Source organism: Pan troglodytes, chromosome X (assembly GCF_028858775.2).
Source record: "Pan troglodytes isolate AG18354 chromosome X, NHGRI_mPanTro3-v2.0_pri, whole genome shotgun sequence".
NCBI lineage: Eukaryota > Metazoa > Chordata > Mammalia > Primates > Hominidae > Pan > Pan troglodytes.
The window spans coordinates 41,582,158-41,601,132 of record NC_072421.2 but is presented as its reverse complement, the minus strand read 5'-3'; the positions used below and the strand labels follow the sequence as shown (position 1 = coordinate 41,601,132).

At 37.9% G+C, this 18,975-nt stretch overlaps 1 protein-coding gene across 6 annotated transcripts in view; it reads right to left on the bottom strand.

Annotated features, from left to right (window-relative positions):
• The window catches only part of USP9X (ubiquitin specific peptidase 9 X-linked), a 146,854-nt gene that overhangs the window by 66,487 nt on the left and 61,392 nt on the right, over positions 1-18,975 (bottom strand). For 4 of the 6 annotated variants that reach the window (XM_016943055.4, XM_016943057.4, XM_054676524.2 and 1 more), the window contains exons 12-15: positions 16,995-17,201; positions 14,507-14,643; positions 12,478-12,626; positions 2,675-2,762 (exon numbers count right to left, since the gene is read on the bottom strand). In XM_016943055.4, the coding sequence (XP_016798544.1) occupies positions 2,675-2,762; positions 12,478-12,626; positions 14,507-14,643; positions 16,995-17,201 (581 nt within the window). The remainder of the gene's footprint in view (positions 1-2,674; positions 2,763-12,477; positions 12,627-14,506; positions 14,644-16,994; positions 17,202-18,975) is intronic. The other 2 variants (XM_016943056.4, XM_016943058.4) reach the window with 1 other exon arrangement.

Sequence of the window (18,975 nt, the reverse complement as noted above, 5' to 3'; positions counted from 1 at the left end):
TTAAAAATAAAAGACTTAGGCTGGGCACAGTAACTCACGCCTGTAATGCCAGCACTTTGGGAGGCTGAGGTGGGCGGATCACCTGAGGTCAGGAGTTTGTGACCAGCCTGGCCAACATGGCAAAACCCCATCTTGACTAAAAATATAAAAATTAGCCGGGTGTGGTGGCTCATGTCTGTAGTCCCAGCTACTGGGGAAACTGAGGCATGAGAATCAATTGAACCCGGGAGGCGGAGGTTGCAGTGAGCCAAGACTGTGCCGCTGCACTCCAATTAAAGATGGCAATGGCTAATTTAATTGTAGCACTCAATTAACAACAGTCATATTTAAGTAGAGAATCCTGGGTGAGACCCTGTCTCCAACAACAACAACAAAAAAGACTTAGCAGCCTGCTTATATGGCATCATTGAAAAATGAGGTATTCAATCAAGTGACTTTCACAAATAACTAATCCATCAATATTTATGAGTTAAAACTGCTTAAATTTTCAAAGGTTTTCCATTTTTTCGTTTTTTTCTAAAGATGGCATAGACCCTTCTTCAAATGAAAATCCCATTTGGAATCTGATATATATTTTAAAAAGTAGAGCTGCACCAGTTGTTGGGAGAGGAAAAAGAAAGGAAAAATCGGGAAACTTCCTACTGCTTGTTCAGAAATCTTCAAGGAACTTAACTCAGAAGCCCTAAAGTTCCTACGTAAGTTTGAAAAACTACCGGTCTAATAGGAAGAGCACAGACTTAAGTAAAAGAGACCTAGTTGAGTAGTGCAATTCCATCATATACTGGCTGTGATATTTCAAACAAGCTACCTTAAGCCATTGGAATCTTGGGTTTCTTACTGATCAGATGGGAGTAACACCTGCTGCACTGTGTTGCTTCGGAGTAAATATAAAGTGTCTGGCACAGGCCCAACACACAGCAGGCATTAAAGTCAGGTTCCTCTTCCTTGAGTTAGTTGCTATTAGCTCACATACAGAGGTACTAACAGAGTAGAAACTACAATAGTTCCTCTGATTCCAAACTTTAAAATGGCAAAAAGGCTTGAAACCACTTTTCTGTTCTAGTAAACCTAAGAGACATATAACACATGCCAATCAGTAACGACTGCTTACTATGGCAGTAACTCTCAATGTGGGGAGGAGGCAAGTCCTTCTATCCAGGTGGTTAAAAACAAAACACACAGAAAAAAAAAAAAACAATGCACTTTAAACAAATGCCAAATTTCTTAAAATTTGGTAGAGGTTTTTCCTCAAAATCATTAATATAGCTACTTAAAATTTTCTCCATAAATAAGCACAGAGTTCAATAAATAGAAATCCATAATTAACACAGCCCAGGACAAAACTCCCCAGAATATGTTATTAAAATAAATGGGGCCAGGCGCGGTGGCTCACACCTTAATACCAGCACTTTGGGGGACCGAGGCGGGCAGATCACGAGGTCAAGAGATAGAGACCATCCTGGCCAACATGGTGAAACCTCGTCTCTTCTAAAAACACAAAAATTAGCTGGGCGTGGTGGCGCATGCCTGTAGTCCCAGTTACTTGGGAGGCTGAGGCAGGAGAATTGTACCTGGGAGGTGGAGGCTGCAGTGAGCTGAGATCTCACCACTGCACTTCAGCCTGGCGACAGAGTGAGACTCCGTCTCAAAAAAATAAAATAAGATAAATAAATAAAATAGACGTCAAGAAGCAGTGATAATCTGGGCATTTCTGTTAGCACACTTGTAATCTAAACAAGCTCTTTTGCTACATGTGGTTTTTTGAATTCAAAAGGAACCTCTCATTTAAAAAAAAAATTTTTTTTTTTTTTTTTTTTTGAGACAGGGTCTGGAGTGCAGTGGTGCAATCACAGCTCACTGCAACCTCCGCCTCCGAGGTTGAAGTGATCCTCCCACCCCAGCCTCCCGAGTACCCGGGACTACAGGTGAACACCACCATGCCTGGCTGATTTTTGTATTTTTTTTTAGAGATGGGATTTCGCCATGCTGCCCAGGCTGGTCTTGAACTCCTGGGCTCAAACCATCCGCTTGCCTTGGCCTCCCCAAGTGTTGGGATTACAGGTGTGAGCCACCGTGCCTGACCATCAAAATTTTTAACAAAGGCACTTTGCACATCTGTAAGTGTATGATCACCAAAAGCTAAATATTGCAGAGAAAATCCAGCCCTAGACTACATTTTATCTTAATAAACCTTTTCCCCTCAAGCCAATCAGAAATGATATTATTAACACATGACTTTAGATTGCCTGTCAGCCACTGTTAGAATAAACAAGATACCAGAGGACTCCAACCACTCTTTTGAGGTGCTGGTCTAGCAGCCTTTTGCCCCCGTTTCCTTAGTGTCTATGATATCATTAAGTCAGTATAGTCCTCCTTCCGGTTGTGTCAAAATATGGGAATTTGCCCTTTAAAAATAAACATTATTTCCAGCATAAACAGATATGAAGAACAAAGTCAATTCTAAAGGTTAAAATGTGTTCTCTTAAAATATTGCAACAAAGTTAAAACTCAGCGAATCATTTTAAAGTATTTAGTAACAAATACAGGGAAATGTCTTACATGACTTGGGGACTTGGGAAAAGGCCACCCAACAAAGACCAAGCTATACAGTCTATTCATTCTGTATTCCTTATCTTTTTCTTAAAGAGAGCAACACTAACTGTATAAAACAAACCTAAGGAAGTTAAGCCGTTCTTGAACTTCTTGAACATGACTATATCTACTTCCCAGCCTCACAGTTTGTGGGTCATAATCTTCATGGTCTGCAAATTAAGAAAAAACCATGCATTATACACATGGATAACCCAAATCACTGCTTTGACTTCAACCAAAGAAATTAGGCCAGTTAAAATGTCACTAATCCTTTATCATTAAAAGGCAACCTAAATTCTACCAGTTGGTGGTTTCTATCCATCTCCTGTTTTCCCCACAAAAATACGTTCCTGTTACATAACCAAAACAAAATAATCTGTTAAATATGCTATCAAAAATAATTATTCAGCACAACCCCTTCGTGCAACCTTCACACGCAATGAAGCAATTCATGATTGCAGCCTAAGACCGACCTAAGTGGTCTATGAACTGATAAGGAAGACAAAATTTTTTTCTTCAATTTCTTACCTGTTATACTGAAAGGTGTTTTCATGAAGAAAAAATTATTTTGGTATAAAAATAAATATTACTAATTTACACCTAAGAAGTGAGGGTAACACAAGATGCTACTCTACATGACCAAGTTATCATACAATTGTCACCATTACCATGTTAATGTCCAGAATGTGTCATTTTCCTTCAGCATTAATTACTATATTTCCATATCAGATCCCAGACCCTATGGTATGTGCAAGCTATTGTTAAAGATTCTAATTATGTAAGCTCTTTTGGAAATCAGTAATCAAATTCTTCAAAACATTGATGTTTCTTCTCTGAACAAACTCCTGATGTGTTATAAAGATGGGACATTCATAATGTCTGGAAACATATTTGGTTTTGATGCTTTGGTAAAGAAAAAAGCCCCATATATTACGACCAAACTACTTTCTAATTCCACATATATTGGAATATGCAAACAGGCATAAACACTCTACTTTCAGGAATGCATATTTCATCAGAGATTGGGACTTAAAGGACTACTTCAAGAGGTTTTCTTAAGAAACTGTAAAGAAAATCAAGTTTTAGCTCATGCCTGTAATCCCAGCAATTTGGGAAGCCCAACCCAGGCAGTAGTATTGCTTCAGGCCAGGAGTTCGAGACCAGCCTGGGGAACATAGCAAGACCCTGTCTCAAAAAGAAAAGTGAGAGGATGGTTTGAGCCCAGGAGTTCAAGGCTGCAGTGAGCTATGATTGCACCACTGTACTCCAGCCTGGGCAACATCAAGACCTTGTCTCTTTAAAAAAAAAAAAAAAAAAAAAAAAAAAAGGCAGGGCGCCATGGCTCACGCCTGTAATCCTAGCACTTTGGGATGGCAAGGCAGGCGGATTACCTGAGGTCAGGAGTTCGAGACCAGCTTGGCCAACATGGTGAAACCCCGTCTCTACTAAAAATACAAAAATCAGGCATGGTGGCAGGCGCCTGTAATCCCAGCTACTCTGGAGGCTGAGGCAAGAGAATTGCTTGAACTCGGGAGGTGGACGTTGCAGTGAGCCAAGATTGTGCCACTACACTCCAGCCTGGGTAACAGAACGAGACTCCGTCACCAAAAAAAATAAAAATAAAAAATAAAAAAGGCAAGAATTCTCTTATACTCTTTACCTGTATTCACCAATTGTTTACATCTTCCTCCATTTGCTTCATTAGTTGCCACACATGTAAAAAATACACACATACACGTGTGTGCATAATCTTTATAAACCATTTAAGAGTTGGACATATGTCCTTTTACCCTTAAATACTTCAATGAGTATTTCCAAATAACAAGAAAACTACACTAGTAAAATACTATCATCATCTAACCCAGGGTTTCCGTTATTGACGTTTGGCCAGGTAATCTTCGTTGTACAGGACTGTTCTGTCTAGGACTGCACTATAGGTTACTTAGTAACATTCCAGGCTTCTACCCACCCCTCAACCCCAGTTTAAGACAGCTCCAGACATTGTCAAATAGCCACCTCCACCCCCTCGGAGGAGCACTGATTTAATCCATGGTCCATATTCGAGTTCATCAATTTTCCCAATAACGTCCTTTTACATCTTTTCTACAAAGCCCAAGATTAAATATACATTGCATTTGGTTTTCATGACTTTCTATTCTTTAATCTGCAGAATTAATCATCCTTTGTGTTCTTTGACCTTTTTGAAAACTGGAGGTCAATTTTGTTGAAATGTCACTCAATTTGGGCTTCCATGCCACTTCGTCATAATTAGATCAGTCTAAGCATTGTGGCGAGTAACACAGAAGGGAGGCAGGTTTCTCTGCTGTAAAGGTACTATTTTGCTCTTTGTAATTAATAAGTAATTTGTAGAGAGAGACTTTGAGGCTATGTAAGTATTTTGTTAAACTTTTGCCCACTAGTTTTAGCTAACAACCCACCTCCCTTTTTTTGTTTAGGTGCTAACACTTTACTTAAGAAGAACTGGGACCCTGCACAAAGAGTAGAACTTTGGAAACATTCAGCTGACAGCTAATCAATAAAAGTCAAGAAATAAGATGCCTTTATGCTAAATAGGAATGAAGAGGCCCTCTTACTACAGAGAAGCTTCCAAGCTGTCAAGACAAATTTTTATATATATATATATATATATATATATATATATATATATATAAAATTGGTAGTTTAGTAGTAAATATTCAGTTCAAAACAAATACCTGGACTTGTTAGCTAGCAGTCAAATGAGGAGGATAATCCACTTTTGACTCATATTGTCTAGGTGGCAAATATCCCGCTGAAAACAGCAGGAAGAATTAGATGAGACTAAATTACTCAGATGTCTATGAAAATAGGTAGGAAGAGGTAGTGAATCATGGCAGAGACTAACATAAATTGGTTCTTGTCATCATAAACAGCAAGTTTTCTAGGGCCCATTTTAGAACTTATTTTAAAAGTTTCATTTAAAAAAAAACATCGAGTCATAAAGTACCATAAAATCTATCCATTTAAATACAATTCAAATTTTTTAGTACAGTTGTATAATCATCATCACAATCTAAGTCTACATTTTTCCTCACCCCAAGAAGAAACCCTGTACAAACCACCCTCTCCCTTTGTTCTCCCTGCTTAAGTCTGAGGCATTTCATATAAAAATGGAATCATGGCTGAGCACAGTGGCTCATGCCTGTAATTCCAGCACTTTGGGAGGCTGAGGCGGGCTGATCATCTGAGGGCAGGAGTTTGAGACCAGCCTGGCCAACATGGCGAAACCGTTTCTACAAAAAAAAAATTAGCCGGGAATGGCGGCATGTGCCTGTAATCCCAGGTACTCGGGAGGTTGAGGCATGATAATCACTTGAACCCAGGACGCGGAGGTTGCAGTGTGCCGAGTTGGCGCCACTGCACTCCAGCCTGGGCGACAGAGCAAGACTTCATCTCAAAAAAAAAGAAAAAAAAAAAAAAGAATCATGCAATATGTGGTATTTTTCTGACAGACTTTTTCCCACTTAGCATAATGTTTTCAAAGTTCATTCATGTTGTACAGATTTATGTATACATTTTACTTGGGTATGTAACTGGGAATGGGTAATATGGTAAATTCTACGATTAATATTTTGCAAGGTGGGTGCCACTCTACAATCCCACAAGGACTATATGAATGCTCCAATTTCTCCATAGCCTCATCAACATTTACTGTTGTCTTTTTTGTCACCCTAGTAGGTATGAAGTAGCATTATCTCACTGTGGTTCTGATTTTCATTCCCCTAATAACTAATAATACTAAGCATCTTTTCAAGTGCTCATTGGCCATTTGTATGCCTTCTTTGCAGAAATTTCTATTCAGATCCTTTGCATCCATTTCTTAATTGGGTTGTCTACTTCTTTTTCTTGCCTAGTTATCCTGGCTAATGCCTCAAGCAGAATGTTAAATAGAAGTGGTTGGAGTGGACATTTTTGTCTCATTCTTGTTCCTAGGGGGAAAGCAACCAGTTTTTTACCATTAATTAGTATGATGTTAGCTGTGGGTTTTTTGGGACAGTCTTGATCAGGTAGAGGAAGTTCCCTTCTATTCCTAGTTTGAGCCTTTCTATATTGAAAAGAGGCTGGATTGGACAAATGCTTTTTCTGCATCTATTAAGATGATATGTGCTTTTAGTAGTTTCACTATTGTTGGATGGAGTATTCCATAGATGTCTGTCAGGTCTGTGGCCTGTTAGAAACGGGGCTGCACAGTAGGAGGTGAGCCCCCCACCCCCAAGTCCGTGGAAAAACTGTCTTCCACAAAACCAGTCCCTAGTGCCAAAAAGGTTGGGGACTGCTGGTTTATAGTATTCAAGTATTTTTTTTCCTGCAAATTCGGAACACTCTGTCTGATGTCACTTGTTTTGGGCCTAATTGCTTCCTTTAGGGTGTCTCGTAAGCCAAGTCTTAGAGCAACAAATTCTCTCAGTCTTTGTTTATCTGGGAATATCTTCAGCTTGCCTTCAGATTTTAAAGACTGTGCTGCTGAATGTAAAATTCTTGGTTGTCATGTCTGTCCCCCAACCCCAGCACTTTGAATATGTTGTCCTACTGCCTTCTGGCCTCAATGTTTCTGATGAGAAGTCAGCGGTTAATTTTTATTGGGGTTTCCTTGTGCAGGAAGACTCGTTTTTCTCTCACCACCTTCCAATTGTTCTCTCTGACTATAATGTGTCTCAGTCTGGGGCTCTTTGCATTTACCCTATTTGCAATTCTTTTTTAAGCTTCTTGTCTGCCATCAAATTAGAGACGTTTTCAGTGACTATGTCTCTTTCTGTCACTCTCATTCATCTGGTATTCCCATTAAAATTAATGTTGGTCCCCTTCATGGTACCCAATATTTCCCTGAGATTCTGTTCACTTTTCCTGTGTTCTTCAGATTGCATAATTTCTACTAATCTATCTTCAGGTTCACTGATTCATTCTTCTGCCAGCTCAAATCTATTCTTTAGCCCCTCTTATGAATATTTCATTTTGGTTATTATACTTTTCAAGTACAAAATCTCTACATGATTTTTTAAATAAAAAATAATTTCTCTTTACTATCCTCTAATTTAGATTAGACATTGTCATCATACTTTAAAAATTCTTTAGACATGGTTTTCTTCAGTTCTATGAGCATATTTGTAATTCAAGTCTTTGCTGTCAAGTCTGTCTGCAAAGCCCTCCATTTGGCCTCCTTCAAAGGCAGTCTCTGCGTCAGTCTACAGGTCACATCTTCCCATTTGTTTGCATGCCTCAATTTTTGTCATCAAAATCTGGACATGTTAGATATGCAACAACAACCTGAATACTGATCTCCCTTCCCCCACCCGTTTGCTTGTTTAGTGACTGGGCTATGACTATGGGAAACAGAAATATGACTATGGGAAATAAGGGCTATGGCTATGGGATATAGTGACTGGGAAATAGACTTCATAGTCTATTTCCCTCACAGCGCACAGCTTCCGACAGCTCTGCCCCCATGTTTTCCTCCTTCTTTTAATCCTTTAGCCTGCCTACCTAGGAGTTGCCCCTGCGTCAGTATAAGCCCCTTATTGGCCAAACGCTGTGTTTAAGCCTCCTTGACTAGTAGATTTTTACCCTTTACCACTGGATGTCTGTGTGGCTTGGAGGCTGCTATCACACTACTCAAAAAGTTTATGTTTTTGTCCTATGCTCATTCGGAGACTAGCAGCTTGCTTGTTCCCTTCTCAATCACTCCAGCAAGGATGCAGCAAGTCTTCCAGACTGCCAGGGATACATGTAATTTTCATGTCTGGCTTCCTAAGAGTTGCCCCTGAGTCGGGGTAGCTTATTATTCACCCAATGCTTTGTTTGGTCAGAGCTGTATTTAAGTCCACTGTACTGGTGAGGCTTTCACCCTTTGCTGACGGATTGACATGAAGCTTGGGGAATGTTTTCAATTTGTCCCGTGTCCAGTTCTGATTGTTTCTGCTTAGGTGAAGCCTAATGCATACACGTAGCATTCCTGACCCCCAGGGTTGACTGTGATCACAAGAGAGCTTGTCTTGGCCATCTCTTTATCTAGATCTTTCTGTTAAATTTCTGGTTGCTCATCCTGTGACTTGCTGATACCAGTATAAGGGAGCCACAAGCAATCTCCTAATTCTTCATCACCCAAATCTCCATTTGTGATAATACCCTTAGGCACAGCATGGTCTGGTCCAAAGAAAGTTGGTCCCTTCAAGCACAACTGCTGAGCACAGCATCCTCACACCTTCTCTCTCCATCTGGACAGAACATCTATGTTACTGTTCAGGAGATAGAGGGAGGACAGCAGCTAACTTCTCCCAAAATTATATCCCTGCCTTAAGAGCAGGTGCTGGTGTTGGGTGTGTGGGATCAAACTCTGATTTTCTCAGATTGCACTCCCTGACATATAATGTCCACCCTGTGAGCAAGCCAGGTTGGGGATAATCAGAGCCCAATATTCTCAGCCTGCCATGCCTTAAGTAAAGCATTTATCCTACAAGCAGGCACTGAATGGGGTAAGGGAGTCTCGGTTTTCTTGGACATGACTGCCTGGAACAGAGCTTCTGCCACATACGACTGAAAAGGATCAGAAATGCCAGTAGCCCACACCACCTCATGTGGTCAAACTACAGCCCTAGACTGGCAGCCTCAGGGAAGGAGCCCCTGCTTCTTAGTCACACCTGCCTGGAGTAGAGTTTCCACACAAGAAAGCTGGATCTGAACATGGGAGAACAGAACAAGCTGTGGCTCAAATGCTACAGACTCTTGCTGTTTTGCAGATTTAATAGATTTTCTTGAGTGTTTTCCCATTTGCTATACTCCCTTAGGACAATTTTCAGGTACTCTAAATGACTATTGTTTATATTTTTCTCCGGTTAAATGGTTGTTTTGTTAAGGTCTGCTGAACATTTTATTCTGCCATTCCAGACGTGAAAATCCTCACCCCCTTGGGTTTATTTTCATCATATACTCTTCATTTGTTAGTTGGCATTTTTGTCTACATGAGTATTTTCATATTTTATTTTCATTACTAATTTTGACCTAATTATGGCCAGTGAAAGCCAACTCCTGTGTCCTTTTGACATGTCAACATGATCGTTGAGCACTTTCTTACTTTCTGGAATAGGATGGTCAAGGATCATGTGGTACTTTCCCTGTTCCACGCCTGGAAACAGCCGTTTCTCCAAGAAGGTATAAACTGTTCACAAAATGGATAATATTTAATTATTTTTAAACCACAGAGAAGTCAGTCACACAGACTTAATAGTACTTCATAGTTGATGTATAGGAATGAGTCCTGAGAAAATCTAGCACAGGATCTGCACCCTAACATAGCACTGTTGGTGAATGACACTCATAAAGCAATCTTTTTGTGTGGAAAACGTTCCTAAAAACTGTTACTGTTGGATGGAAAAGACCGGGAAGAAGTAACAGAAAGTAGCATCCTAAGTAAACAGAGTGCAAAAATCTGACCTACAGTGAAGTTGGGTCATCCAACTCTATCCAGAAACAAGAAAAAATGGTAAATTAAACTTTCGGTTTAACTCATTCTACCAATGAGTTAAAACTTGAGTGAAAACTAAAAGGTGGTTTATACTTCATTGTATGCATATGAAAAACTTTTAAAGAATAATTTAAGTACCAGTGTATGAAAACACTTGTAGTGAGAACATGAGTAAATACTGTAGAGAATTTTACTAAGTTCATTCTTTTATCTAAATAATGTTTATAGGAGGTAAAATCAGCTGATCATGCTTACTGAGGAAATGTTTTTCCCCCAAAAGCTAAAGATGCTAGTGAAGATAAAATACAGGCAGCACAAACCATTGGTAAAATGGTTATCAGAAATTGAGAATATCAGTAAACTGTGGAAGCCTGATGTTATCATGCCAAGTAACCTAATGCCTCATAGCTAATGGGATTTGTCTATCACTTTTATTATAGAGGCAAAAACCATAATTAACTTTAGAATTGCAAATTTAGAAATGTTAGTGGATGTTACCACAGAAGTGATTTAACGTTGTAAAAAGTTTAATAGAAGAATTTTACTAGTTTTAAAAATTATTTGCCCCCACCCCCATATTTAACTATCTCCAGACTCATCAGTATTAATCAAGAATAGTGTAATAAATTGGAAGAAGAAAAGGTACCAAGGTTAGGAGGAAAAAAAGGTATGATGTTAAAATTCAGAGGGGAATTTACTATGTGCCAGACATTATTCTAGCATAAATAACCTGCCCACAGTCATACAGCTAATATGTTTGGGTCATGTTTCAGACCTAGGCAACTATGCAGACTGACATCTCTCAGTTTGCAGATATACAGACAACATAAGGAGGAAAAACTGAAGAATGTAATCATTCCTGTGATAACGAAGTTGAGATGAGGCGGTAACTCAAGTAGAATTGTACTAAAATGTAGCAGAAAAAACCCTAGTGAGACAGCCGGGTTCCTGACCTCTGACAATGAAATTAAACACCACATGCAAATGAAGTAAATAAAAATTAGCATTAAAGCACATATGAATTATATGTCTCCACTCTGGGGGAAGGCCCTCCTTGGCAACCATGAGGACTTTGTACCACCAGGAAGAGATTATAATCATAATATACTAAACCCAAATGCTTGGGTATACTACACATAAACCTCTTTTTTATGTCACTGATTTTGAGTACCTTTGGTATAGAACATAAATCACATGGTTGTATTGCCTTGATCATTCTATTACACTGCTTAGAAGGAACCTAAGACTAAAATGCTAAGATCACTGTCTGTTGCTCATCAGCTGCCTAACATTTAGATTGCTTGTCTAGCTCTAACAATCTATTGGCCCCGAGGGGATAAATGGAAGAATAAAGAGTCAACACTATCACTGGGAGTATCAGAAGAGTTGCTTAATTTTTATGTTTATCTGAATTTCATTGGGAAATGTACATAAGTATTAAGCAAAAATCTGGTAATTCTTAAGCACGAGGGGATTTTATTCAATAATGTCAAAAGCCTACTCCTCAAATAATGAGTATTATAAATATTCTCATTTTTAACATACACTATGGGCTTCTGCAGATCCTACATAACATGTTAAATGAATGGTAAGTTGAGTAATCAGTATGTTTAACTCTATAACTAACATTCGTAATACAGTATTTTCTTACATACTGCTCGGGAAACAAACGTGAAACAACAAAGTATCAGTGGGGAAAGGGGTATGAATTTGTCATAAGACAGAAGAGGAACAGTATATACTGAGAAGCCATCCCTACTCTTGCACACACAGACTGACATAACTGTCAAAGGGCAAAAGAGCACTGACACAGGGCTCCACACATGGCAGGCTAAGACTTACAATCAGGATCTGTTGAAATCACAGGAAACTTTATCCTACACATGTTCAAACAATTTCACACTTTGAATGCCAATGTAAACATCTAGATTCTTACAGCCAGCCTCTCATCTCTACTCTTATGTTTTTTAAATTCATGGAGTCTTGAAGCACTTACAAAACATAGGCTTGGCATTATAAAAGAACTATAAAGTAAGAACAGACTTAGACAAAACAAGTTTCCTTTTAAAAAGCTAAAGGTGGTGGTGAAGGACATAAAGATTGAAAATGAGCCAAGTACATTCCTAAGAAGGTAGCGATCAATCGTAAAAAAGGCAGGCAGAGCTCCCAAAGCAGAGAACAAAAATCTATTTAACAAAGAGAATGGGCGAAGGCAAGCACTTAGTGAAGACTCTTAAACTGCTGGCCTAGAGTTTAGGATGTCTAAGAGTTGGGAGTAATAGTGGATCTTAAATCCATAAAGGAACATGATTTACATTTCTAAGGTAATTAATGCAAAAAAAGGTCCCTGCTATTTCCCATAGTTTATTTTAGCTTACAATACATACCTCTAGCATATAGTCTCATGCTTTCCATGTAAGTTGCAAGGTTTTCTGCTACCAAAGTAACTAGGGCATGATTGTGTTGAAGTTGATTGATTAAGTCATGGCGATAAAACACATGGGGACTTCGCTGAGTTTGACTGAAACGAGAAGAACTTAACAATATAATTAGGCAATTAAACTCTGTTGTAACCAGAAGAGTTCGTACTATCTAAATTCTTAGCTACTGATGTAAAAACTTAAAAATTATACTTTTGTACATTTACTTCTTTTAATGAAAATATCACAACCAACTTAAACTCTTCAAAAGATAAGACATTTATTACATTATTATTTTACACAAAAAGCATCCATCACTATTCTCCAACTTCACCAAATGGGAGTATACCTCAATGACTAATGTCTATACTATAATTGTACCAAAGCACTTATGTTATGTAATTATTCCCAAAATTATAAAATAGAAACATTTTTTGCAAGACTAGCATCACAAAGATTATGCTACAGTTGTAAGGAAGAATTCAATCAAAGAAAATGCTCTTAGCATTTTCTTCTTATTAGCTATTTAAGAAAACATCCTGGGACACTCTGTTTGTAGCCAAGTTTGCCCACAGGTGTCACCACAAAGACTTATCTGTTTTGCTATCTTCATTGAAACCCTAATCTGTTTTGCTACCTTCACTGAAACCAATCAACTTTCACATCCACTACTACTACTTTAGGGGAAACAAGGCCACTGTTCTTGGGAGAGTATGTGAACTACTGTATTTACTTCGAAAGATAAATGCATTCATTTGAGAAAGGCCGAAATATGTACGATGAGCCAAACATACTCAAAATATGCCCCTCAAATAAATATTATTGTTAACGAGATATATGTCTCAATTTCTTACAGTGTTTATCTCTATAGCTTTTCCAATTTGCTAATTTTTTCTAGCCTTAGGGAAAAAAGTGAGACAAAGTTCAACTGTTTAAATAAAGACATATACATGACCTTTTCTATTTCTGTCTGAGGTATAATCATAGTAATCTAGAGCTGTAAAGGATCCTAGCAATCATTTAATCTTACATATAAAGAAAACATGTTTTTCGGTTTTGTTTTGTTTTTGTTTTGAGACAGTCTCACTCTGTTGCTCAAGCTGGAATGCAGTGCTGCAATCTCAGCTCACCGCAACCTCTGCCTCCCGGGCTCAAGCAATTCTAGTGCCTCAGCTTCCCGAGTAGCTGGGACTACAGGCGCATGCCACCACGCCCGGCTAATTTTTGTATTTTCAGTAGAGACGGGGTTTCGCCATGTTGGCCAGGCTGGTCTCGAACTCCTGGCCTCAGGTGATCCGCCCTCCTCGGCCTCCCAAAGTTCTGGGATTATAGGGGTGAGCCACCGCACCAGGCCAAACATGATTCTTTACAGAATTTTTACAAGATTAAATTACTGGTTTGACACAAGATTCACACCTAGGAATCCTGACTCCACTGTGAATATTCCTTCTACTGCACCCTGCTCTCTTTCTCTTCACATTATTTTTCCTTTTCATGTTATCAGTTCCAACTGTACTACCAGAAAATAGGACAAATTATTTCAGTAACCAGAATTTGACACCTAAGATAGTATAAAGACAGCTATTAAAAAGAAATTTAGCTAAAATAAATGTTTAAAAATTATGAAACTTTATCTTGTCATGTTTCATCAATTTAAATGTTCTTGTGGTCTAATCCATCTTTAAAGACATGCTATGAAACTTCTTGGCATACTTGCTGGAAATATAGTATGTATATAATAATAATTCTGAACCAAGAACCCAAAGGCAATATTACCTTGATTCTGAGATTTATCACTTAACTGTGGCTTACTTCCTCATTAATAAAAAAAAGGAGGTAGATGTAATAAAGAATTCTTTTGTTCCAAACACTTCTTATATAGCCTCTTCTCACTCCACTAATTTAAAAATTTGCATTTGCCAGCCAATATGCTGTTTCTTTTCAATAAAGTACATAAATTTTAAGTATTGAAATTTTCTATGTTAAAAAGTCTTACCTCAAATTTTGAGGCGCTTCACCAAACAAACTACAAATTTCTCTAATTTGTTTCAGTGCGGGAATAACCCATTTGTCATTTGTGCGAAGTTCTTCTATAAAGCGATCTATCCATTGGATCTTTTGTGTATCACGGTCCTTAAACAAATGATTTCAATGTTTTAAATAGATCAATACTCAGGAGAATTTTATTTTCAAATTATTTTGAGAATTATAAAATAAAAGCTTTTCTTTTAAGATTAGCAATACAAGCATCATGTTGTAATTACAGTAAAGAGTTTAATTTAAATAATAAAAGCTTTAAGTTTGTTTTTATTTCACACTTACTACCAGAACTCCAAAAAGCCCAGCACTGTTATAAAAGCTTTGTATTATATGGACTGAAATATATCTGTACACACTACAGATCCTAAGTATCAGGCACACTGACAGAAAGTTTGATTTTCCAAGTTTGCCAGAGGGTAGGTATTTAGCCAGTATTTTAAGAGATTCTACCGTATCATAAAATCCAGAATTAATATATAACAAGACCCTGACTTACTCTAAATGGGCCATCTTTTAGTACAGTGAAGAACACAAAAAATGTATATTTGACTAAGAAAATAAATAGAATGACAACTACATTTAAAAATAATCACCAAAATCAAAATAAAGAAACACACGTACAAGGAGAGAAAAAGGACAGAGGCAGATATAAACTTAAAAATTAAAAATGTTATAAACCCAAAATTATTTCAATTATGGTATTTTACTTCTCAAACCTCAGTTACTTCACCTCTTCCCCTAAAGTCAATAGTAATCAGAACTGCAAGTTTGTGTGCCTAACAATTTCGTAAGCTCGGATTGTTTTACTTTTGCGTACAGGGAAAGGAAAACAATTTTGTGAAGTTTTTTGTTTTTTTTTTTTTTTTCCTGAAACCCCTCAAGTTTGGGGTTATTTTGTAATACACAGATATTCCTTTTTCGGCAGCAAAATTAGAATCATACTCTTAAGTGATATTAATCCTTTTAATGGCGCCATAATCGAACCTTGTATAAACTATTAGTAATTATTCACGGCTGGGCGCTGTGGCTCATGCCTGTAATCCCACCACTTTGGGAGGCCGAGGCGGGTGGATCACTTGAGCTCAGGAGTTCGAGACCAGCCTGGCCCACATGGTGAAACCCAGTCTCTACTAAAAGTACAAAACAATTAGCTGGGTGTGGTGGCACGCGTCTGTAATCCCAGCTACTGGGGAGGCCGAGGCAGGAGGATCGCTTGAACCTGGGAGGCGGAGGTTGCAGTGAGCCGAGATTGCGCCACTGTACTCCAGCCTGGGCGACAGAACGAAACTCCGTCTCAAAAAAAAAAAAAGTAATTATTCAGGAGGCTTCCACATGTTCATGTCCATAAACACTAATGAATGTCCTTGTGGGTACCTCTTTGTATCCTTTTTCACTATTTCTGAGAAGAAATTTCTCTAAGTAGAATTGTTGGGTTTAATAGTGTGTACATTTTTAAGGCCATGAAAACATTTATGATCAAATGTACACTTTGACAACAGTTTTGGCAAGCAGAAGGGAAAAGGTGACAGTTGGAAAATGACTTTTAAAAATTTTTTCCCAAACAATAAATGAAAGTTGAAGTTGAAAAAAGGCAACAGTCTACTAAATTCAGTGAAACTCAGTAACTATTCATGAATGAATGTGTACATCACTATGCCAGGCACTGATACTAATAGATATTTAAAAGAGAAGTTACTAGTTAAAAGCCCTGATAGCAAATGTACTGCTCTGATTTCAAGACTCCTCAGAAGGACCCTTGGTTTAATGAAATAATTTATACTCAAGGCCCTTATTACTATTTAATTTGCTGAATAAATACTTACCGAACTGTCACAAGTAAACATAGTCAAAACCTGAGTAGTATCTACATTAATACACCTTCCTGAGCTTTTCTTGGCTCTTACCTAAATACCAGTTCATCAGTGTAACAAATAGTTTTATTAACATGTGAGAAATTACTCAGCAATGTTCACTTTACCATGTGTTAAAAAATACACATGCCACAAATTAGAATGTAGGGAAACTGTGTGATTTGCTCACTGTGGAGGCACTAAATGTTTTAATGGTTAGGAAATTCTATTAATTTTTCTTAACTTCCCTATGAGCAAAGAAAACCTAATTTCTCTTCCCTCTGAAGTCCCTATCAGCTTTAACATTCGAATTCTATTCGAAACGGCATTTCAGAACCATACACTTGATAATGCCACCACTGTATAATCTGTTCTGTTTATACTTTCTCCCAAGGAGACTAAAATGCTTTTCAGATGAGTCACAAAACCTTGATGTACAGATCCTAAGGAAAGCAGACTAATGAACAAAAAAAGTCAACTCCAGAAGATCATTTAAAAACTAACAATGTCAGAGTAACAGAACTATCCTGTAACTAAGCCAACCTAACTGAAGGGGAAAAGTCACAAAAAGTGAGCAAAGCAGTACACTCTTACCTGGGAGCAACTGTAATCTAGTATTTTTATGTGGGCACTGAGAGCCAGGTCCATGATATCTACAGGCACATCATCACTGTGAGCCAGATTCCACAGAAGGTTCAACACTTTGTGTGCCATCACACCATCTTTATCATCTTCTGCAAGACGACGTATCAGCTCAAGTAGCTTTTCACGTTGCTTTTTACTTGCATTTGTCCAACTGGCCTAGAAAAAAATTAAGTGACATGAAAACAACACATATTTAGTCACCACTTCATAAACTGTCACCAGGTTAACTATATTCAAATTCATCAAAAGCAACGTAGCTAAGCACAGAACTATTCAAGTGAGATCTGAAAATATAGTTAGCCTGGTATTTTTTTTATAGGGTAGAGTTAAATTCCAAAAAAGAAAAATAAATGATACACTATTTCAATTTAGAAGACACCCAATTAAAAACTCTAAAATACATTTTTTTAAAACCTCTAAAATGGTATTGTAATACAACATGGTTATCATGCTTGGGGAAGGGCAGGGTACTAATGGCATTTAGTGAGTAGAGACCAGGGATGCTGCTAAGCAATATGGGAAAAGTTTTATGAGTAAAGTTACTGCTATGGTTTGAATGTCCCCCCCAAAACTCACGGTTAAGCTGGCACCATGCCTCTTGTACTTCCCAACCTCCAGAACCATAAGCCAAATAAAATTCTGTTCTTTATAAATTACCCAGTCTGTGGTGTTCTGTTATAGCAGCAGCAAATGCACTAAGTTGCTGATCAGTGTTTATTAGAAAATAAACTGAAACGAACTTAAGGTCAAACAGCAGAAGAACGATTAAGCTGACCGGGCACGGTGGCTCACGCCTATAATCCCAGCACTTTGGGAGACCCAGGCAGGTAGATCACCTGAGGTCGGGAGTTCAAGATCAGCCTGGCTAACATGGTGAAACCCCATCTCTACTAAATATACAAAATTAGCTGGGCGTGGTGGCGCATGCCTGTAATCCCAGCTACTTGGGAGGCTGAGGCAGGAGAATTGCTTGAACCCAGGAAGTGGAGGATGCAGTGAGCTGGGATCGCGCCACTGCACTCCAGTCTGGGTGACAGAGTGAGACTCTGTCTCCAAAAAAAAAAAAAGAACGATTAAGTTAATGAGAGAAGATTAGTTCAATGGAATTATTAATATGGTACATCTTCAAAGATGATGTGAATGCCTGTTTTTATTTCCTTCCAGCCTACACAAAATAACAAAAGGAATATGACAACTGCTAAAAATGTAAGACTAAAATATCAGATTACAATTAAAAACCTCTAGCTAACATTATAAAAAGAGAGACAACTAGGTATTCCTCCTCAAGGAAAAGCACACCACCACTTGAGATATGCTCTAGTAAAATTAAAAAAAAAAAAACCTTCTGTATCAAAACTATTGACAGACACCAAGGCAACAAACGATCCAGTTTCTTCAACAAATAAATTGCAAGGGAAGTAAAAAAGAAGAAAGCTAGTTTCAAAGAGACTTAAAAGACATACACATGGACTGCACCAGGATCCTGATTAAAACTTACTTCTAAAATGAAGATGTATGATCTAAGACAACTGGAAGTTTTAAAACTATTTTATGATATTAAGGAATTATTGTTTTTTAGGTAGATAATGGTATCGTGAATTTTTTCATGTACTCATCTTTTAGACATACAAACTACATGAAAAGGAGAAATTAAGAACATCTGTTCAACCAGTACAACCATTAAGTGAATGAAAAAGATAACCGAACTGGGAGAAATTATTTGTAACTCTTGAACTGACAAGGATTAGCATTCAAAATATATCAAGAACTACAATCCAAAAAAAATACAAATAATGCCACGGTGGGGGGAGGGGGGGAACAGGCAAAAGACTTGAACAGGCATTCACCAAAAAAAAAAAAAAAAAAAAAAAAAGGCAAATAGCTCAAAAAATATACAGAAAGATACTCAATCTCATTATTGATCAAGGGA